Source organism: Pezoporus wallicus, unplaced genomic scaffold (genome assembly GCF_028554395.1).
Source record: "Pezoporus wallicus isolate ANWC-B61680 ecotype Strahan unplaced genomic scaffold, APGP_CSIRO_Pwel_v1 contig_4161, whole genome shotgun sequence".
Classification (NCBI taxonomy): Eukaryota; Metazoa; Chordata; class Aves; order Psittaciformes; family Psittacidae; genus Pezoporus; species Pezoporus wallicus.
In genome coordinates this window covers 157,384-180,623 of record NW_026639584.1, presented here as the reverse complement: position 1 = coordinate 180,623, position 23,240 = coordinate 157,384, and the positions used below count along the sequence as shown (strand labels likewise).

The following is a 23,240-nucleotide window of genomic DNA, read 5'->3' as shown; positions in this document are numbered from 1 at the left end:
GCAGTTATGAAACGAGAAAATCTATTTTTTCCCCTGCAAACGGTGGCTTTTGTACTTGCTTTTTTCCTGGGGACTGGAGTGCAGGAGACGGAAGGGTGAGGTTGGTGTTCACAGTCGGGGCTCAGGGTGGTTGGAGGGCTCCCTCCTGGTCACCACTTCCATTCTGGTATTCTGTGCTCCCTGTGGAATGGGAGACATCACCTCTGCTAGCATCCCGCTGTAGGGCAGGTCACTGACAGCTGGGTGGGTTAGTTGCAGGAATCTGCATTTGCAGAGGCAGTGACCTGCAGAGCTGCCTGTGCTGGTGCAGCAGAGCCGGGCTCTGGCCAGAGCGTGCAGGCACCACGAGGAGGTGAATGTGCCGGTGCGGCTGCTTGTTTTAGAAGTTCATTGTCCTGTTCTGGGGAGGCCCCCCCCGATCCAGCTCTGGGGCAACAGCACAAGAGGGACGTGGGGCTGTTGGAGAGAGTCCAGAGGAGGCCATGGAGATGCTGTGAGGGCTGGAGCAGCTCTGCTCTGGAGCCAGGCTGAGAGAGCTGGGCTGGGTCAGCCTGGACGAGAGAAGGCTCCTTAAGGGGAGACCTCAGAGCAGCTCCAGTGCCTGAAGGGGCTGCAGGAAACTTGGAGAGGGGCTTTGGACAAGGGCCTGTAGGGACAGGCCAAGGGGAATGGCTTTAACCTGCCAGAGGGGAGACTGAGATGAGCTCTTAGGCAGAAGCTCTTCCCTGGGAGGGTGCTGAGGCGCTGGCACAGGGTGCCCAGAGAAGCTGTGGCTGCCCCATCCCTGGCAGTGTTCAAGGCCAGGTTGGACACAGGGGCTTGTGACCTCAGAATATGGGATGAGCTGACGATAACAAGCTTCGTGTGCTGATGGAGAAAGGTGATGAATTTCACAAAATGAAAGATAAATTTAAGTCATTGTTATCTTTTGTTAAGAAGCTTTGGCTCCATAGAGGTAGTTATTTATATTAAGACTTGCTGTTTTCTGTCCTGGGTTCAGCATTTTTCTCCTTGGTAGCTGGTGCAGTGCTGTGTTTTGGCTTTCAGCCTGGGAACAGAGCTGATAACAGTGATGTTTTGGTCTGGCCAAGGACTTTGTGAGCCTCATGCTCTGCCAGGGAGGAGGGGAAGAAGAGAGGAAGCAGAGACAGGACACCTGACCCAGACTGACCAAAGAGGTATTCCATACCACAGCACGTCATGCCCAGGATGTAACTGGGAGTTAGCCAGAAGGGCTGGGGACTGTGGGGTTGGAGGAGGTATCGGTCAGTGCTTGGTCGGGCTGGGGGGGTGGGTTATCAGTCGGCTGGTGGTGAGGTGTTGTATTCTCTTCCCTTGTTATTTCCTTTATCATTATTATCATTGGTGGTAGCAGTAGTGATCTGTGTTATACCTTAGTTACTAAACTGCTCTTATCTCAACCCATGGGAGTTGTATTCTTTTGATTCTCCTCTCCGTCCCTCCAGGTGCAGGGGGAGGGCAAGAAGGGGTGAAGTGATTGAATGAGTTGTCTGGCTGGGTTTAAACCACAACATTCTCCCATGTAATACAACCTGTGGTGCTTCTTTTGTCCTGTCTAGAAGGAGCTGAAGGGAAATGCAGAGTTGAAATAAAGGGATGGAGAAGGTGAACTCTTTAAAAATCACACAAGAAAGGAGACCTCAAATCCACCCAGAAAGCAAAGCAAACCACAAAACCTGACCCCAGCTCATCAGGAAAGTAACTGTCTTTAATGATAAAGTAAAATAGGAAATACTAGATAAGGTTCTTGAATTGCTCTGCCATACTTAATATTCCCACATTTGCTCTAGAATGAAAGAAATCCATGCAAAGAATTTACATGAACATTGCAAAGAACAAACCAATTTAGAGAGTTTATTCATGGTTCATGTTCATGGTACGAAAAGTAGAGGAGCTGGAATCCCACCTGGGCTGTTAGCTGCCAGCTGTCGGATGGAGATACCACACCAGAGTACCTGTGGTTGTGCTTCTGGTGGCAGCTCCTCCAGTGCAGATCCTCATTTGAAGTGTTGATTTGAATTATAACACTTAAATACAATAATATTTAAAGACAAGGTGCCAAAGGGTGGACTTAAAATGACAATAGCCAGAAAGTCCAGTGTTGCTGCTCTCCTATGCTCCCTCTTTTTACTGTTACCAGGAGGCTGAATTTTGTTATCTTTTGGGAAGGGTTTGCTTTTTTGCGTCGGTATCTGTTGGTAGAATCCTCCCACATCAAGATTGTGTAATTTGGCACAGAGTTTAGAGTTAATATTCAAACAGGGTAAGTTGCTGCCTTTCTAAAGCGCTCCATTCTTTGGCCTGTAACCAAGCAAGGGCTATTTAGCACCTTGCCAGCAAGTTTCCTGTTTGGGAAACTGTTAATGTGAACTTTATGGGTGCTTTTCTTAGGGAAACATGTTTATATGTGCACTTGTTGTGAAACAACTGATAGTACTGAAAGTGTGGTCTGATTCTCTGAAGTCTGGAACTCTGCAGTAGTGTTCATATTGTTCCTCAGGAGCTGCCTGGGTGTCAGGATGTTACCAGCTGGGATTAACCCCCAGTTGTCCACAAATGTCATGCAGTTGTGTTTCTCCTGAGACTGAAAACTCACTTGCAAGTGGAGGAAGACCACGTGTATGTGCTATCCGGGGACTTGTGCCAGAATGGGTGCTTCTAAGTACTGCCCTGAATTGTAGAGTGAATCGTAGAATCCCCGAATGGTTTGGGTTGGAGGGGACCTTAAGGCTCATCCAGTTCCAACCCCCTGCCACGGGCAGGGACACCTTCCACTGGAGCAGCTTGCTCCAAGCCCTATCCAGGCTGGCTTTCTGAATCCTTATGTGCAACATGGATTGGGAACATGGCATGTCTGCCTCAGGAATAAGCATGCTAGGACCAGATAACCCTTTGGGGGGCTTCTCCCTTGCCCTGCTTTCCCAGCAGCAGCAGAACTGGTTTTCCTGCTAAACCCACACACTGGAAAAGCAGAATTGCACCCTGAGGCTAGCGCTGTCATTTAGTTAGGCTGACATCTTGTGGAAGCCTTCCTAGTGTATTAAGAACAACAAATAAGCTAATTTTCCTTGATGTAGATGGGGGCTGTGTGATGTTCCTGTGCTGTGGGCTCAGAGGATGGCCAGCCCTGGAGCTGCAGGCAAGGCTGGGCACTGGGATTGCAGCACGTGTGTGCCCCATGTGGACAGACAGCTCACCCTTCTGCCTGAAGGAATGATTGCCTTCATTTCTGCTGGATGTTACCATGTCGGGGATCACAGGAGTATTTGCTCCTTCTTTGCTAACAGCCTTTGTGTTGTTGGTAAGGCTGAGGTGAAGGTGACAAGCACAGAGGTGTGGCTGTAGCACTGCTGTGCATGCGCTGTCACTTGGATGTGCTACCATGGAGCTGGGTTAGCAGTGAGCCCCAGGAAGTGGACATAGGAGAGAAAAGGTGATCCATCATCCACAGGCATGTCCAGCTCTTCAGGGCAGCTGCAGAGGTCCTTTGGGTGAAGGCAGTGACAGGATGGGACAGGGCACCATGGGCTGGGTGTTGCTATCTTCATGGGAGTAAGGACACATGTGTCCTGCTGCATAGCATGGTGACTGTCACCTCCCTATCTGACAGCTCTGTCCCTGGCTCTGGTTGCACATTTTAATCCCTCTTTGTAGCAGGGTGAGTGCAGGAGCCAGCCTTCCCCTCTCCATGGGTGCTGCAGGGCCACCGTGGCTGCAGCCTGGCACTGGGGAGGGATGCTGGGATAGGAGCAGCATGGCCAGCAGCCCAAGCTGCTTTGTTCACATTCTAGGTGATGGTAGTCCCCGTGCTCAGCTGAGCTATGGCTTTGCTGCAGGAGACTCCTTCCTCCTACAAATGAGTGCATAGTTCTGCTTCCTCAGCCAGCAGATCTCGGATATGAAAACAGCACGGAAATTCACATGTCATACTTGGCTGCTTACCCTTCCTGGTCTTGAATCAGCACTATAATATCTGAAATTCATTTGCCGCTCTAATATCATGAAAAAGGAGAGGTATGGATGGTTATCCTTCATAGGCATGCAGTTAGGCCAGGTGGCAAGGCAAAAAATGACAGACTTAGAGCACTGAATCTCCTGCTGCCCCACAAAGCACGGCTGGGCAACTGCCTCTGCAGTGCCTGCCCAGAGGAGCGGGTGCCAAACGCTCCTTGTCACCTATTAAATCACCATCATTGGCCACGATGCAGCCTGTTGTACAGACAGCTCCGGAGACAAGGAATTCGCAGATGACCTGAAGCAGAAACCTCCCTTCAAACCATCTCATGTAGGTAGTGGCATGTTGGGTAGCAGGCAGGGCAGAGTAGTGCTCAGTCACACAGCGGTGGCACATCTGGCTCACATCTGGGTGCTGATTTGGAGAGCAGGGATGCAGGGCTCTGCAGGGGTGGTGCCGGGAAGGAAGCACTATTTCTCTCTCCATTTTTAGCTTAACCTAAACTGGTGGTGAACCATGGAGATTAACAATGACAGGGTTTGTTACTTACCTCTAAAAACATGGCTTTGTGAATAACTCATTGTAGTACATGTGCTGCTGATCCTGGCAACATTCATGCACTGCCAGCACCATGCTCTGCTACCTTAATAAATCAGCTGGTGTTAGATCAGTAGCTGTAGGAAAAACTTGGTTCTGTTTTTTGTTTGTTTGAATTCTGATGGGAGGCCTACAGAGGGAATGCTTTGTGACAGGGATAGTGATTCCACTGCCTCCCTCTATACAAATCCCCTTTCTTTGCTTTAAGACATTATAACGAACCCCAGTGGGGATAGCGGCGTGAGCTGGAGCGGCAGGGGATGCGGCAGTGACTGCTTGTGTTGCTTTCCAAGCAGGGAGCAATGGTGGTGGAAGAGCAGAGATTGCAGAGGGGTGGGGGAAACAAGCAATTCTTAACACCAATTCAGGCCTTCTTGATAAAGATTTGATTTAATTTCACTTAAAGTAAATTTGCACTGTAGCTAACTTTATGATACTGGACAGAGCTGTGGCATCATACTGCAAAATGACTGACATGTTCAACATGACCCTGTTAAATCTGTGGAATCTGTTAGCTGCTTTCTCACTGCAGAGCTTGTGGTTCCCTCACAGTTTGATGCTGAATATCTAAAAATCCTGTTAGTAATCTGAATGTTCAGGCTCTGCTATTGTGAGTCTTCCCAATCCTGTGGATAAGAGAAGCTGGTAGCTGGGATGTGTTGTGTTGCCAAGTTGTTAGTTGGGTTCTCTGACAGGCTGAGAGAGCTGGGCTGGTTCAGGCTGGAGAAGGCTCCTTAAGGGGAGACCTTAGAGGAGCTCCAGTGCCTAAAGGGGCTACAGGAAACCTGGAGAGGGGCTTTGGGTAACGGCCTACAGGAACAGGACAGGGAATGGCTTTATCCTGCCAGGGGGGAGACTGAGATGAACTCTTAGGCACAAGTTCTTCCCTGCGAGGGTGCTGAGGCGCTGGCACAGGGTGCCCAGAGAAGCTGTGCCTGCCCCATCCCTGGCAGTGTTCAAGGGCAGGTTGGACACAGGGGCTCAGAGCAAGCTGCTCTAGTGGAAGGTGTCTCTGCCCGTGGCAGGGGTTGGAACTGGATGAGCTTTAAGGTCCTTTCCAGCACAAACCAGTCTGGGTACTACTTCTTAGCAGAAGTTTAGACCAGTGACAAAGACCTGTTTTTAACGGTAAGGGAAATTGGCTACTGGAACAAATTACCCAGAGGTGGTAAGCTGTCACTTGGAGCCTTTAAAACATGATTTATTGCGGGAGAGAGAGGCACCAGCTCAAACAGGACTCGTTGAGCTGCAGGGTGGAACCGCTGGGTGAAACTCATGGTGTGTGTGGACAAAGTGACTGTTGTGGTCAAGAATGATCTTGTTCCCCGGAGGGTTCGTGCAGCCACAGGCTGTGCAGGTATTCATGTGCTCCAGCATCCACTGTCCACTGGCTGCCTCCACTTGTACCTGAGAGGGTGTATTTGGTCCTACAGTTTTGTGTTTTCTATTTCATTTGATGCAGAAGAGGTCAAGAAACTTCAGATGAACAACTTCATGTCCTTGTCTCTGGGCCAGTTTCAAATTGCCTGTGATGATTTAAGATGTTAATGACAACAGGGTCTCTGTATGACAGTGGTGTGGGCATCCATCATGTTTGTGCTGTTGAATCCCACTCCCTAACAAAGGAGCAGGGTTATTTGTGCTAAATTGTTAAATCACCACAGCTGACTTAGCAGGGCCTTTTATGTTGCAACCTTCAGAAGGAAATTCTGTTACTACATTTGACGAGCTGCTGTACTAAAATCTCTGAATGCCAACAAGGTGGAAATAAACTGAAGCTGCCTTGCTAAAATCTAATGGGTTTAGATTATGCAGCTCTTTCTGTGCTGATATGTGGTGTGGCTTAATAGGAGCAGATCAACAGAACAAAATTGGTGCTGCTTAGGTTGTAATGGGTGCATTATGTGCTTTTCACATAGGACTGGCTGTGTTCTGGTTTCATGTACTCAGTGTCCATTAGTGGAAGCCATCTCTTGGTGGTTCTTTCATCCAAAAGTATCTGGTCCTTGTGTACTGGGGCTGTTCTGGACGGTGAAGCTAGGGATGGCAAAGCAGAAGTGATGGGTGGATGCGCTTCACAAGCATGCTCCTGCCTCATGTTGAAGTGGTAACATGGGGCACCCAGGGAGAAGTAAAATGGCACTTCTTGGAACAGCTGAGTGTTCAGCTTTCTGCATAATGGATGAGTATATCTCTTGGATCCAAAGATATTCCTGGAAAAAGAAACAAACGTGTCCAACGGGGTGCCGTGGGTTCGGTGGAATGGTCACATTGAAATGGGTAAACCGGTGTGAAAGCATTACTGAGGCAAGCAGCTGTGATTGCAGATTTGTGTCTTGGAGCAGGCTTTTAGGTGGTCCAGCTCCTGCTGGCAGGGTTTTGGGGGAGGAGCCTGGTCCCACCTCGGGGTGCAGGCGGCACCCGGAGCTGCGGTGTGGGACACGGTGGTCACGTTCAGTGCAGGCTGAGCAGGGCTTCCAGCCTAACTGTGTTTTGTCTTCATATCCACCAAGCATGGGCACAGCAAACCGTTCAGTGAATAAGCAGCATTAACCTGCACTTTATTTAGAGATTTCAGCTTTGATTTTTGAATGTGAAATGAAGAACAGGCCAGTGCCAGCTCTGCTGAAGGCTGTGGCATTGGCATAACAAGCTCCTGGTCTTTATTTCAGTCACTTTTCAGTTACCTTTTGTGATGAGAATCAAATTACTTGATCAGGGAAGGTGACAAATCTTCAATAATTCTTTAAACTAAAATGACATTACAAAATCCTGATTTTCCCCCGGTTCTGTTTAATTTTTATTCCTGCTGTAGAGTGGATTCCATGGTTTAGATTCAAGGCTGCTCATCCAGGTATTTCACACCAGGCTGTCTCTGGGAGAATTGATAACTGGCATACCCTTGCTTTAGTGCTGCTAAATGGTTTTTCTTCTCAACAGGATAATTATATTGATTGCGGCTTAGAACTTCAGAAATTGGATTGTGGTTGCATAAAATGTGTCTCAGAACTGTAATATCAGCTGTATCATACAGAAGACTCCCCTCAAAACCAGACCACCACCATTGTTTTATCTAACATGCCCGGTTTGATACAAATCAGGGTATTTTCAATGCTGGTGTCTGCTTAAAAAGAGAGAAGCTGCTACTGCTTCATGGCCCCTTGCCTTCTCTTTAACAGTGTGAAACTTGCTGTATTGAACTTTGGCAAACTCCAGCCCTCAGCGGGCGGGCCTGGGTACTGGCTGGAGATGTTGGATATCATACCTGACAAATGTTTTGTAAGGATTTTACCTTTAAGATAATTGATTTTTGGCTTTTGACTGCCTGCTCAAGAGCAGCCTCCTGTGACAGCAGGGTGTGGAGGTGTGAGAGAGCACTGTTGCATCAGTTGTGCAGCCCTGTGCACGTATGGTGCTTGTGCCTGCAGGTTGGAGGCAGCATGCAAGAGGTTTGTGTGCAACCCACTGACCGTGGGGATCTCAGCAGCTGAGGTTGTTCAAGATGAGGGTTGAAGCAGGGCTCCTCCAGGCTGGATGCGGTGCCAGCTAAGGGGATGCTGGCAGAGCAGGCTGGAAAGAGAGATCTGAAACATGGAAGTTGAGTATGGTCTTCAGCTATTAGAAACAAAAAGACATCTGGAGAACGTATTTGCACAAGGGCTTGTAGGGACAGGCCAAGGGGAATGAATGGCTTTAACCTGCCAGAGGGGAGACTGAGATGAGCTCTTAGGCAGAAGCTCTTCCCTGGGAGGGTGCTGAGGTGCTGGCACAGGGTGCCCAGAGAAGCTGTGGCTGCCCCATCCCTGGCAGTGTTCAAGGCCAGGTTGGACACAGGGGCTTGGAGCAAGCTGCTCTAGTGGAAGGTGTCCCTGCCTGTGGCAGGGGTTGGGACTGGATGAGCTTTAAGGTCCCTTCCAACCCAAACCAGTCTGGGATTCTGTGATTTATGAAACCACCCTTTTCTTCTGAAGGAAAAGGGAAGAGTGTTAAAGGTAGAATCTCAGGATGTCAGATGTTACTGAACCACCCAATCCAGGCAAGAAGGGAGAGAGGTACTGGGAATGAGAGATGATACTTCTAGTGTGCACAGTCACTTGAAGAAGCTGACAGGTACTTGAATGATACTGGTTTTATTTTGAGACATTGTTAACCTCTGTCTCTTGTTTTTCAGGCTGGACGCAAAGAAAGAAGCGATGCATTAAACTCTGCGATTGATAAAATGACCAAAAAGACCCGAGACTTGCGTAGACAGGTGATTAATACATGAAATTGATGCTTCTTGAGACAAAGTAGTGTGTTTCTGCTTGTTTGCCCTCATGGAAGTGTGTTCTCTGTTGGTCTGTTCCTAGTGGGCAGTGGACTTGCCTGCTTGTATTTAGTGAATTAAAAGCTAGAAGTTTCCAGTGCCTGATTCACTGGGTAGCACAGGGTGGAAATGTAATCCCCTGTTAACGTGTAATAAAGATGTTGGATTCTTAATCATCCTTGTGGCAGGAGAGATTTGAAAAAGCCATCCAAACCAACTCTCATTTTATGGATTTTGAACATGATCAAGTATATACGGTTTATAATTCTGATGGCATTCATCTCAAAGAGCCTATTTTCTTTGAGGACTGTATTTATATAACATCCATCTATTGTTCATTTGTTTTTTGAAAGCAAGATTCCCCTTTACAAGTAAATGCGAGTATGGATCAAGTTTGCTATAAACTGTTTTTATTCTAGTAGAAAAATAGCAAATTTAAAGCAGCATGTTGTTTAATCAGCTGAGGGAAAGCAGCGAATTTACTCAGACAAAGCCAATATGAGCTGCGAAATCAATATTTGTGGCCAAACCGTTGACTTGCACTTACATAACTAATCCAGTTTTTTAAGGAGATTTAATTTAAATTGAAGCAAAAAGTGTATAGACAAGACTTAGGGCAGGGAAAGCTTTGGTCACACAAAGGAGAAAAGGATCAACGACAAAAGTACTTTTGAGCTTTACATATTAATACAGTACAAAGGAAAAATAACTCACTCCTTTACATTTATTTTAGCTCCGCAAAGCTGTTATGGACCATGTATCAGACTCTTTTCTGGAAACAAACGTTCCACTTTTAGTATTGATTGAAGCTGCCAAGAATGGGAACGAAAAAGAAGTGAAAGAATACGCCCAGGTTTTCCGTGAGCATGCCAACAAATTGATTGAGGTAAGATGGAACATCCGAAAATGGAATTATCAGTAGTTAAATTAAGGCAAGACTAAGCAAAGCTCGTTTGTCAATTCTGGTGAAGCAAATAGCAAATTCTGTAATAAATTTGCCTTTTAAAATTTATTTTAATGAATTTAAAGGCAATTTAATGTTTAAATAATTAAAATTTAAGCTTACAAAAAAGCAGCAGCTAATATTGCATAACCCACATTGTTGTAGGCTTGGTACAATGTATATTATGCTGTTACCTTAATTTGTTAACTGGAGATGGTGGTGTGGAGAAAGGGAGACGATTGAATGACTGTCCTGCTGTGCAGTTTGACCCCTCGCTTGAAGCCTGGGGCTTTTGTCGCTTCAGTAAAATACCACTGAATGTAAACAGGCCTTTTTTGCGAAGACTTTTAGAAGGAAAACCTGTTTGTGTGTGTGGAAAGAGCAAACAACAAACACAAAACTTGCAATAACAACAACAAAACTGATCCCTGCCACCTTTTTCTAACCAGACCCAGAGGGCTCTCAGGCTGCTGTTACCGCAGACTAAAGCTAAGCAGTGGGAAGACCAGCTTAAATGGGACCAATCTGCCTTAACTGAAATGCTTTGAAGGTCATCAGTACTTTTATTACTACTATTAAAGGTGGTTTTCCAACAGGTATTGCATTTAGAAAGAGGACTGTTAAGTTCACACTCATGGATACATCCTGCTTACTTTGTCCTCTTGCCATTGTTTTCGAATGAGAGCTTTGTGCCTGTTGATGCCAAATGGCAAGGAACAAACATCTGCAGGTATTGTTGAAGAAACATGCCACTAGGAATAAACTTCAAAACCTCCTCCTGAGCGCTTCAGTGTGCTTTGAGGCATCAGCCAGCTTGGGAGCTTCACCTCTGCTGCTGCCTGGAAGCAGGAAGGTCCTGGTTGATGTAGCTTTGCTCTCTTAGTATCACTGAGTCTGGTAATTGAGTCCGTGTGTCTCTGGGCTCATCACAACTTGAAAGATTTCAGTTATCCTAGAATAAAACTTACTGAATGTCAGTAAGAGTAGCTTCTGAATCTTGCTCGGTAGTACTGCATCCAGCTCTGGAGTCCTCTGTACAGGAAAGACATGGACCTGTTGGAGAGAGTCCAGAGCAGGGCCACAGAAAAGCTGCAAGGGCTGGAACACCTCTCGAGTGAGGAAAGGCTGAGAGAGTTGGGGTTGTTCAGCCTGGAGAAGAGAAAGCTCCAGGGGGACGTTATTGCTGCCTTTTAGTGCTTAAAAGGGGCCTGTAAGAAAAGATGGGGAGAGACTTTTCATCAGGGCCTGGTGTGATAGGATGAGGGATTTTGGTTTTAAAGTAAAAGAGGGGAGATTGAGGCTGGATGTGAGGAAGAAATTTTTTACGATGGTGGCAGAACACTGGCACAGGTTGCCCAGAGAGGTGGTGGATGCACCATGCCTGGAGACATTCCAGGCCAGGCTGGATGTGGTTCTGGGCAACCGGATCTAGTTGAAAGGTGTCCCTGCTCACTGCAGGGGAATTGGGACCGGATGAGCTTTGAAGGTCACTTCCAACCCAAACCATTCTGTGGTTTTATATTTTCCTACTTCTTTTAAAGCTGTAGGGGCTCTGTGTGGTGAGCAACTGCCCCACAGTCTGGGGTGCATCGAGTCCAGCTCCTCAAGAGTCGCTATCTAAGCAATGAAAAGCTGTAATTCTTTGTTCTTCCCTTTTGCCCTGCTGAATTTCAGTGTGAATGCCATCTTCATGTAGTTTCAAAGTTATTTTATTCTAGATTTAAGTAACTAATGTTGATGGACCAAACAGCAGGCATCAGACAGTGCTACTGTGCCCCTGGCAGCAGGATACAGTATCCACATGCAGCGGTGGGAGCACTCGGAAGCGAGTTTTGTGTAAATCACATAATCACAGAATCCCAGCCTGGTTTGTGTTGGAAGGGACCTTAAAGCTCACCCAGCTCCAACCCCTGCCACGGGCAGGGACACCTTCCACTAGAGCAGCTTGCTCCAAGCCCCTGTGTCCAACTTGGCCTTGAACACTGCCAGGGATGGGGCAGCCACAGCTTCTCTGGGCACCCTGTGCCAGCGCCTCAGCACCCTCCCAGGGAAGAGCTTGTGCCTAAGAGCTCATCTCAGTCTCCCCTCTGGCAGGTTAAAGCCATTCCCCTTGTCCTGTTCCTACAGGCCCTTGTCCAAAGCCCCTCTCCAGGTTTTGTGTAGGCCTCCCTTCTTCCTCTTGCAAGGCTAATTTATCTAGAAAATTATTTTTAGGGCTTTTACAGGAGAAATTGTCTGGGATAGCAGTAGCGGTGCCTGTTCTGCTGTACTTCTGCCACCTCTTCACTGGATGCGTGGTGTCCACATGGAGTTTATCAGCATAATTCCACAAGAGTAATTGCACTGTTGTCTGTGAGCTGCTCTCCCTCCCTTGTGAGGGGAGCCGTTCCTCCCTGCTGCTTTGCAACATGTGTGCTGGCTGACAAGCAGCGGGTGGCTGTCCTCACCGGTGTATGAGTGGCTTTGACTGACCTTACCTTGTGTGCAAAATGCCACACTGCAAATGAGTTTTACAGAACCTCTATTCAGCCAAGCAGTCTTGTCTTTCAAGAGGGACTGTTCCCCTCAAAGTCTGCATTCAGCTGTATTTCTGACTGGCATCAAAAGGTTCCGCTAAAATGATATGCTGCTGCAACAACTTCCTGAAGGCTTGCTTATTGCTTTTGCTGTCTAAAATGTAACTATAGCTATAGAATAGCATGATCTAGATGGGTTATAAACCTCTTCCATGAATGTAGATGGATTAATATATATGCTTAGCTTTGACAGAAGGGGAATAGTACTCCTGCAGAGCCCTTGTCTCGAGGGGATAGAGAGCCACTGTGGAGTTGTATGCGATGTCAGATTTACTGTGAAGGAAGACAGGTTGGGCTGGGTTGCATTTACAATGTCTTGGTGTGTCTCTGCCAGAATGGAGAAGGATGTTTGCAAGTTCCCATATGATTCTGCTCTTGGGCAGAAATCTTGACTGCAGGTATCTGCAGAAACAATAAAAGATTGTGTAAGAGCAGAACAGAAGATGTTCCATTTGGTGAGATGAGAAGTGATTGCTTCTGCCTGTTTCAGTGGAAGATAAGGGTGCTAGGGAGTTTATCGTAACTACCCTCAGAAATGCTGCTGTGTGACAAGACATCAAATGTGACAAAACAGCTATGGTGCAGAATGGAGCTGTGTTGTGTATCAGGCTGTGATTGACAGGCTCCTCTGATTTAGATGTAGAAGAGGACGTGTCCTTTAATGCAAAGTGATGGGAAGAAATGCACACCAAGAGACTTGCTGTGTGCTGGGTAACTTGGACCATCCTCATCTGAAATAATGAGAGGTTTAACACCTTGGATTTAATACCCCTTTGGCCTGTGACCTGGAGGAGCCAGTGCTGCTTCCCTGGGCCAACCAGCCACTAGAATGGGCTGTGAGACATAGATCTAGTTTATTTTTCATACTGAGCTGTTGCAGGTTTTTTGGCTGGGCAGGATGAGTGGCAGTGCTGGTTCTGCCCTCGGTTAGCACAGGGGGTTCTTGCTCCTGCAGTGCAGAGGTGTTTACAGGCCCTCCAGGTGGCTATAAAGTGATGCAAGCACATGATTTAGGTAATTTTACTGCGAAACATTCCCATCTTGGCAGCAGAGCACTGTCTGCTTTGTGCTTCCTGAAGTCCAGGCAGCTAAATTTGGCCGAAAGTGCGATAACCACAGAAATCTGACTTGCATCCTGGGTCTGGATCTTCTGGAGAAGCCATACCAAAGCCATGTCCCAAAGGGCTTCCATCTTACTTGTCCTGACAATAGTAAAATATTAACCCCCTTCTCCTGCCTTTTGAAAACTGGGTAATGGGAAAATAGTAAAGTGAGACTTGACTCGGTTCAGTAATGTGTTTAAAAGGTAGCTTTCAAAATTGCTCTGTAGTAACAGTCTAGTTAGTGGAAGGTGTCCCTGCCTGGGGCAGGAGGTTGTAACTGAGTGAGTTTTAAGGGCCCTTCCAACCCAAACCAGTCTGGGATTCTATGGTTCTATGAATCTTATTTTAGGATATTGAGAAGCCAATTCAAATGCAGCACACAAGAATAACAGATGAGGCAGCATTTCAGGAACCAGTGTAAGAAAAAGTTCAGTTCACTTCTGAACTCTGAAAGCCTTCCTAAATTACGGATTTAAAGTACTGCCTTGCATTCCCATGGTTTTTACCATAGCTTTCCAACCTGTAACATTGCTCCTGAGCAAAGACAGCTTCACAGTGGCCTTCTTCCATTAATGTTCCTCCCTAGAAGGAACCAGGCTCTCCTGCAGCTTGATGCTCATTTCTATTGATGTCACTTGGCCCCACATGGGCTTTTTGTTCGTCCCAGTCTTTGATGTGTGCTTGTGCACCAGTTCCCTTTGTACCAGTCCTGCGTGACACTCCTAGCTGTTCTCTGAACAAGGAAGTGCAAAAGCCATCAATGTTAAGAAGCAGCTTTTCCTCTGTTATTGAATGCTTTAGAAAAGTAAAAATTAGGTTGCCAGTTTGTCACAGGTTTATACTGGGTAGTTTTAATGGAAAAGTTTTTCAGACCTGGAGAAATGAGGTAGCTCAGAGGCGGGTAAGGACAGAGTCCAGGTTAAAATCAGCAAGCAGCTGTTTGCTTGCTGAGGAATCTTTTGGAAAAGGAGAGCTTATAATTCCTTAAAACCAGTAAAGAATCTGATCTGACTGTGGAACGCAGCAGCCCTGGCTCCAGTGTTTCTCTCCAATGCCATTTTTAAGTCTCTTTCTCATAGAAACTTTGCTCAGACCAGGGAGGTGAAACCTCTCGGTGATGCTTCATAAGCATCCGTTTATTTTTTTTCCCAGTTGCTTTAATTTCTGTGAAAAGACTGCTCTGTGCCTTTTTTTATGCACTGGGCTGAATCTTGCATATGGAGGGATGATTTTCTCATTTTCAGTGAAAACCCATGAACAGATGCAGACTGCAAATTTATTTGCTCGGAAAGAATCACATTTGGGCACTTGCAGCTCCATAAGCTATCTGTAGCCTCTCGCACTGACATTTTCCCCTTCTGTTGCCCTGCCTGTCTAGCCTGATGTCCTAGAGTAATTCTTCAGACCTCAGTCTAAAAATACCACTCTCCAAAAGCCCAAAGCCTTAACACGCTCACAATGCTTGTACTGCGATTTCTCCTGACTTGCCCATACTTGCAGCCTGTATATTCTTCAGAGAGCCTTAGCAGGTTTTTGTATGTGAGAGGCTTTTAAAAAATCTGAATTGGGTAAAGCAGAGCTTGGATTTAAAATAAAAGCCAACTTTTGGGCACGAGGCACAGAGAGGGGTTTGAAAAACTGGGGCTTGCCTGTACTCCCTTCATGAGAGAGCTTAGCTGGAGCATAGCTAGTTACCTTTGCGATAAAGGGATGCACTTAGAGTTTGTGCTTCTGAGACATGTATTAAAAATGAAGCATAGAAGGGAAATGTCCAGCAGATCCAGCAATAAATCTGGTCTCACAAGATTATCCTGTATGTCTGTTGGCCACCTGATTTCTGAAGGTTTTATAAACTTTTATATGAGTTTATGTAATCAGCATCTTCAGAGGTGGGAGTGGACTGGCTTGGCTCATTCTGTAAGTATTCTTTCTTCATGTTTGCCAGCAAAGGCGTGTATCAGTGCTAAAAGGCAGGGATGATGTCTCTTGGGGGAAGAAGTGCAGGCACGCATAGGTCTTGACACCCAAATCAAATATTGACTTGGAATGTTCTTCACAACTTTGGGTTTATTTATCTCTCAAAACTCATCATTTTCCAGGTGAGGGTCGTTATCAGTTGGCAGAGTAGTGTCTGAGCACCTGGTTTTCCTGTTCAGTAAGCTGATGTACAGGGGAGAAAATCTGCAAACTCAAGTTTGTCTTTTACTGCATAAAATCCTGGAATGGTTTGGGTTGGAAGGGACCTTAAAGCTCATCCAGTTCCAGCCCCTGCCACAGGCAGGGACACCTTCCACTAGAGCAGCTTGCTCCAAACCCCTGTGTCCAACCTGGCCTTGAACACTGCCAGGGATGGGGCAGCCACAGCTTCTCTGGGCACCCTGTGCCAGCGCCTCAGCACCCTCCCAGGGAAGAGCTTCTGCCTAAGAGCTCATCTCAGTCTCCCCTCTGGCAGGTTAAAGCCATTCCCCTTGGCCTGTCCCTGCAGGCCCTTGTCCAAAGCCCCTCTCAAGGTTTTTTGTAGCCCCTTTGGGCACTGGAGCTGCTCTGAGGTCTCCCCTTCAGGAGCCTTCTCTTGTCCAGGCTGACCCAGCCCAGCTCTCTCAGCCTGGCTCCAGAGCAGAGCTGCTCCAGCCCTCGCAGCATCTCCATGGCCTCCTCTGGACTCACTCCAACAGCTCCACATCCCTCTTGTGCTGTTGCCCCAGAGCTGGATCAGGACTGCAGGGGGGGTCTCTCCAGAGTGCAGCAGAGGGGCAGGATCCCCTCCCTCGACTGCTGCTTACGCTCTGGGGGTGCAGCCCAGCACATGGCGGGGGGGGGGGGGGGGGGAGTCTGGGCTCAAGTGCACACTGAAGCCAGGTCATAGGAACCTTCTCATCAACCAACACCCCCAAGAGTAGAAATTTGCTTTTCTGTTTAAGGTAATTGTGTATTACAGGGGAAATGTGCTTGTGCTGTGGTCTGGAGAAGCAGGGTTAGTCCAGCTCCAGACTTATTTCCCATTTTAAGCTGGACAGCAAAGCATCTTTTTCCAAAAGCACGTTTTCTGTAATTTGTCTATAGATAACCTTGACAGCAATTTAAAACAAACACCCTCAGTAAATGGCCAGTATAGCTCTAATGTGACCTCTGAAGTCTGACAGTCTTCAAGTACCAATATGCTTTACTTGTAAGTTCATTTAATTAGTCAACTAATTCATAAGTAAATTAAATTCCTCTTGTATAACATGCTCCCATTACATTCATAATCAGTAAAGTTGGAAAGCCTCAGCAGAAAAAAGTTCTTCCCATTTCCAGCAAAACTGGATGTCCAAAAGTAATACATTGTACATAAGGAACTAGGTAATCTCTTAAATTCTCTTCCAGCCAAAACCATTCTAAATGTAAAGGGAACCTTTTAATAGGATAACTTTTGTTCTTGTAAGGTTATTTATTGAGGCCTGTCCAGTTATCATTGTAAGTAGACATGCGAGAAGCAAAGTAATCAGTAATCTGACAGTGAAACTGAGAATCAGAGAGATTAAATGATTGAGGCTGAGTTCCAGCGCTCACATAGCTGGACAGCAGCTGAGGTGTTTGGAGACATTCTGTCTGAAAATCATCCCTGTTAGCAGCTGCTGTGTGGAGGAGAGGCATTTCTGCCATACCTCTTCTATAGGAACAGTCATTATATTGGGTGGTTTTTGAGAGTGTGGGGCTTGGTCTTTAAACACTTGAGCCAAGGGAGATGTGAAGGGTGTAGAAGCTGGAGGTGAATGAGGTTAGGGTTGGAAAGCTACATTAATGTCCTCTTAACCCCCCCCCCCCCCAATCCACAGCCCTGAATTTACTGTGTTCATTTTTCCTTTGGAAACAGATAGAAACACCTGGGGAAGGGGAAGTCTGTAAAAGAGGATAGAGAAGCTGTGGCTGCCCCACCCCTGGCAGTGTTCAAGGCCAGGTTGGATGGGGCTTGGAGCAACCTGCTCCAAGGTGGAAGGTGTCCCTGCCCATGGCAGGGGTTGGAGCTGGAAGAGTTTTAAGGTCCTTTCCAACCCAAACCAGGCTGGGATTCTATGAAGTATAAGCACAGTTGAGTATAGGTTTTGTTGACATGATCTGTTCAGAGGGAGGTAGAAAGCAATAGAGTCCTGGCCCATTTTATTGTCCACGTATTTGAGTCTGAATTCAGACAGCATTTTTAAGTGGCTTTTTTGGGTACAGCTTTTATAGATGCGGCATAAATGCTTTAGTTCTTGATACATAACTAAAAGCCTCAATATATGTCTGGATTTTCATCATCTTAGTCATTAGTAATATTGGAATATTAGTCATGTAGTGTCATTGAGGAGTTGCCTGAAGTCTGTGTAGAGCTCATTCCTTTAATATTTTGCTGCCTTCTTCAAGAGCATAATGTACTTATAATTACTGTTAAACTTGCCATGAACAGTTGTCTGAATCACCAAAACCTGGTTTAAACAGCTAATAATAGGCACTAAGTTGGAATCCTTTATTAAGATCATAATGCAGTATGCTCTGAGTGATAAGCAAAATCAGATGGGAAAGAATTACGATTTCACAGAATCCCAGCCTGGTTTGGGTTGGAAGGGACCTTAAAGCTCACCCAGTCCCAACCCCTGCCACAGGCAGGGACACCTTCCACTAGAGCAGCTTGCTCCAAGCCCCTGTGTCCAACCTGGCCTTGAACACTGCCAGGGATGGGGCAGCCATAGCTTCTCTGGGCACCCTGTGCCAGCGCCTCAGCACCCTCACAGGGAAGAGCTTCTGCCTAAGAGCTCATCTCAGTCTCCCCTCTGGCAGGTTAAAGCCATTCCCCTTGGCCTGTCCCTCCAGGCCCTTGTCCCAAGCCCCTCTCTAGGTTTCTTGTAGCCCCTTTAGGCACTGAAGCTGCCCTAAGGTCTCCCCTTCAGGAGCCTTCTCTTCTCCAGGCTGAACCAGCCCAGCTCTCTCAGCGTGTCTTCATTTCCACTTTGATAAACATAAATGCTGTTTTGCATAAGGTAGTTCTTCAGGCACTGCCCAGATATCACTGCTAGGAACACTTTGTTTGAAAGAAAAATGTTTTTGTTGCTAAGAAGCATCTAAGATGAGGATTCACTTTCAAAGCTTTAGCTTTTAAGTTCAGATCTACGTTACATACCAGCAGTGTGATTTCTGTCATGGTAGCTCAGATCAACTTGTGTAACTAATGTGTTCTGTGCTTATAACAACATTTTATGGCTTTCGCTTGTTTGTCTGAGGAAGGAATAGTTCCTGTGCCAATAGTTACATCTGCTGCTACAGCTGCATCTATGAGGGGCACGGTGCCCACGTAGCACACTGGAATTCCTTTACCAGCTCTGCTGTCTGTCAGGCCTATAGAAAGGATAATCTGCCAGTCTGGAAATAAAGGTATTCCTGTGCTGCTAGCACTTTTACTACCGTAGGTGTGTTTTATGCTATAGATGTATTAGTTCCTTTCAAACACCTCTTCCCCCTCTTTGATTGAAAAACTCTCCTGTTGGCAACAGAGAGAAGTTCTTTTCATTTTGCACTTATTGCTAAGTAAATGGAGGCCAGTTTGATTTGTCACAATGCACAACCTCTGGCTTTGCCCAGCTGTGTGAAAACAGTCTACAAACCTCCTTTATGAAACCCCGACAACACGTAGGGGTGTGCATTCTGTTGGAGAAAGACATTTACTCCAGGTATGGAAGGAGCTTGCCAGTGTTGGACAGCTCTATGTAGACTAGCACTACGTAACTGGAGACAGCTTATTTGGGTTGAGAGCCAAACGCAAAGCTGTATCCCCTTACTAGAATTTCAGACACACACATACAACTTGAAAGGTGCAAGTCTTGAGCTTTGATCCCAAAATAAAGGCGGTTACCCATCAAAATACTGAGCAATTGCCGCAATCTTAGAGGGAGCAGAAAATATCCTGTCTCTGATCCTGTCCTCTTGCAATCAGTTGCCAGCCTGTTCAGATATAAAGCCCTGAAGCCCCCATTTTACATTGTCTAAAACTTTTGACTTAAAAACATTTTGCTGGCTAGTTTTGGTCCATGCAGCTGAAATTTCCCTTCCATGTGTTTATAACCAGACTTGATATTAAAATTGCTCTCATCTTGTGTGTGAGGCTGCAGAGCTCAGGAAATGGCAGTTATCTCAATTTTAGTCCATCATTCCCCTCAGTACTTTGGAGTTTTTCTGTGTGGGGCTTGTTTTATTAAAGACTCTTACTATTTTAAGCTAATACGTCGGGATTCTGTTAACTCTTGCAAGGTACCTTCTGTGGAGCTGCAACCACTTGCAACTACTTAGGCCACCTAAAATCACAGAGTAGTTGACAGCACGACTCGCAGTAACTTGCTTCAGAGTCCCTATGGACTTGAACCACAGTCCTCCTGCCACCCCTCCATGCATTAAAGCATCAAATCTGTTTTGTGTAATTCATAATTAGCTTTGCCTCTGCAAAACTAATGTCTTTATAGGAGGTTATTGCCATAATGCAGACTTTTGCCTCATGCGCTGCCTTTTAGGATTGCATGTTAAAATGCTCACATTTGTCTTGAATACTTAGTGTAGTGTACAGGTGAATTAATAAATGTATGGGCTTATTGAATAATAAAAGCCTTGTTTTAAAGATGGATGGAAATTGCATAATTGACACATCTCTTCGGAGAGCCCTCAGTTGCTGCTTAGTTTTGCCAGAGCAGTTGTTTCTGCAGATGAGTTAATTTAATGGGCTTTGGCCATCATCAAGCGAATCTGGGCTCTTGTCTTAATATAGGGAAGGAAGAAAGCAGATGTGCTGTATTTGAATTCTGTGAGAGTATCAGATCCACTTTTCTTTAGCAGCTCCTCAAGAGGAACATGTTGAATGGCTGCCTGTCCGTTTTGCTTATTTATTTATTTTTTTTAAATGGGTGATTTTAAGCTGCTTCAAAGTGGGAATTTGCATTCCCAGAGAAATCATAAAATGAAAAGCAAAAACGTTTTGAAGTTTAATCAGAAATCAAACTGCCAGGAACACCTTTGAAAAGCTGTGTTTGAAATTCCCAGAGTAGCTGTGTATAAATGGGGGTAAGGTTTTGTTCTTTTTGCATAGGGGTTTGTGAGCATCAGTTCTGAGAGGATATCGGTTAATGTTAAACCAAGAAGTTTTTCTATCATAAGAGAGTCTGAAAACTCTTCCTCCAATGCTGTTTTCACAGGTGCAGTTTGAAATGAGAGTAGTCAGGCTCTTAGAACTCAATTAGTGTATGCTTGTCTCCTACATGTGATATATAATCCTTATTTATAACAATGGCAGCTCTGGCAGCTTTAAATGATGCAACAATAAATACATTACAGAGCCTTCTCTGGGTTGCACCATTCCGTGTTGGGTGATTGCATCCAGGAGCCACTTGGGAGGCATTTGTGAACTTGACTTCCTGAAGAAGCTGTCCTAAAAACACAACCTGTGAACAAGGAGAAACTTGGTGTTGCTTCTCTGAAGTGAATCCAGGTGCACGAAGCAAAGACTTTAATGCAGACTTCCAGTGTCAGCCTTTGAAATCCTTGAAAAAGCTTTAATGTGTTAGAAATTGCAGTTCCCTTTTTTAATTCTTCCATTTTTTCCTCTTATTGAAAAAGCAATTTGTCAATCCTCCAACAAACTGTTCCATGTAAAGTAACCCCTTTACCTAAGCTGGGGTGTCAGTGCAAAGAGACACTTTAACTAAAGTACAAAGCTGTAGCAGCTTTTCTCAGTTGTTTGCAACAGTGTCATTCCAGAAGCTTAATGATGACCCCCAACCCGTGGTGTTAGGCTACTGCAGGCTTTCAGTTGCTGGAGGACGTGGCTCCGTAGGTGTTATCTGAATGAATTTCGAGTTGAAAAAGAAAGAAAAAATGCATTTCAGGTGAAAAAGGTGAAAACTGCTTATTGTCAGAGAAGGCAGTTGTCTACAAGAGCTGCCAGCCACAAACATGGGCTAACAAATTGTCACTGAAGGAGGAAAAAAACTGCTTTAGAAATGTCAAGTTTTTTCCTGATTTAAAATCAGTAATTTCTGAAGGATCAAAATAACGAGAATTTGAGATGGAATTGCTCTGTGACAGATGGTGCACTATTTTATTATATCGGAATTACAGCTTCCTGCTAATAATATATTCCTGACTGACCTTTGCACTGAGATATGTATGGTGCCTACCTCTAGAAGGAACCCATTTTCTATACCTTTGGAGGAGGCATTACGTTAAGAGTCATTTAGGTTGTAAAAGAGCTTTAAGATTGAGTCCAGCCATGAACCCAGCACCTCCAAGGCCACCACTAAACCATGTCCTTAAGCACCACATCTGCTCACCTTTTAAATCCGTTCAGGAATGGTGACCCTGCGACTCTATCACTTCCCTGGGAGGCCTGTTCCAATGCTTGGCAACCCTTTTGGTGGAGACGTTTTTCCTTATAGCCTATCTGAACCTCTCCACGTTTCTGGTCAGCCAGCTTTAGGCACCTGGAGTTGCTGTGTAGCAAATGAGATGCAGGAGTAGTCCTCGAGACTTAGAGACTTTAAAATACATAACAGAGGAATTAGTGATACGAATGGGGTCTTTTTTACACAAGAACTCTTGATTTCATTTGGCTGGGGTATACTAGCAGCCTGCAAGACAATAAAGCAGTAAAGCTTCAGTGGTTTACTGTGCACATTCATGCTGCAGGAGGATGTCTTGCTCTTGTGCCCTCAGACTTCTTGTTGCAATGTCATCACTGCCTACCTGAAAAAGCAGTGCTGGATAATAATCTGAGGGCTGTACCAGGGTGGGAAGGTTTCTATTCACATCTTTAATCAGGCTTGCTGAAGAAGTGGGTCTGATCTGCATGCCAGGCCTTCTGCTCCCCTCAGAAGAGGTTTTCCTGTGACACTGACCCTTCTCTTTTTCTTTATGGAAGCGGTTTTGACATTGAGCATAGGCTGACTTAACCTCGGTGCCACCTCCGAGCTGGGTGAACCATCTCTCTTGTGATTGTTCAGTTCCACTTGTTACACGAGGGTACCTCTCACCCTTCTGGGTGAACTGCCGTGCCAGTGTTTGCTCATGGTGCTTCCCAAGGGCTTCTTTTATACATGAGGGCACTTGGCCACAGTTGCTTCTGACCCTGCCAGTGGCTGTTGTGTGGGCTGCAGGCTCCAGCTGGGTTTCTTGGCTTCCCTTGAGGATCCCTAGTTTGGGAAAACCCCTCCATGCACCCCACAGGAGTGCTCCATGTGGGTCATGCTGGTACCAGAGCCACTGACATCATGTCATCTTCGATTACTCTGATGTCTTAGTTAATATCAACCAGATTTGAGGTTCAAAAACCCACTTTCCAGGTGAATTTGTCCAGCTTTGGAGTTTTTCTTTAGGTCAGTTTGTAGAACAGGGTGTGCTTGTGCACTTCTCACTGACACTTGGTGCATTTGCCACTGGGGGTGAATTTAAGCTCATTCATCTGAACATTGGCAGCTGCTTTGGCTTCATCCTGTCATCTGGGATGCGTGAAGCCATTTCTGGGACATGGCTGTAAGCTCCCAAGAACTAAGAGAGCCTTGGTACTGCAGCAAAAAATGCTTCTAAATTGCTGCAAGAGGTCTGTGAGCATTGTCAGTCTGGTTCCTCTGGTCTGTCTTCATTCCCAGTGTGTTTTCAACCTTTTCAAGAGATTGCTTGTTATGGCTGATTACGTTATTCGTGACTTTTTTTTGTCTCCTTTGATGCCTGTGCTAGTAGTGCT

At 45.9% G+C, this 23,240-nt stretch overlaps 1 protein-coding gene across 1 annotated transcript in view; it reads left to right on the top strand.

The window, feature by feature from the left end:
* The window catches only part of CTNNA1 (catenin alpha 1), a 106,446-nt gene that overhangs the window by 45,289 nt on the left and 37,917 nt on the right, over nucleotides 1-23,240 (top strand). Inside the window, exons 7-8 of the mRNA XM_057415124.1 lie at nucleotides 8,745-8,825; nucleotides 9,613-9,765. Of these exons, the coding sequence (XP_057271107.1) occupies nucleotides 8,745-8,825; nucleotides 9,613-9,765 (234 nt within the window). The remainder of the gene's footprint in view (nucleotides 1-8,744; nucleotides 8,826-9,612; nucleotides 9,766-23,240) is intronic.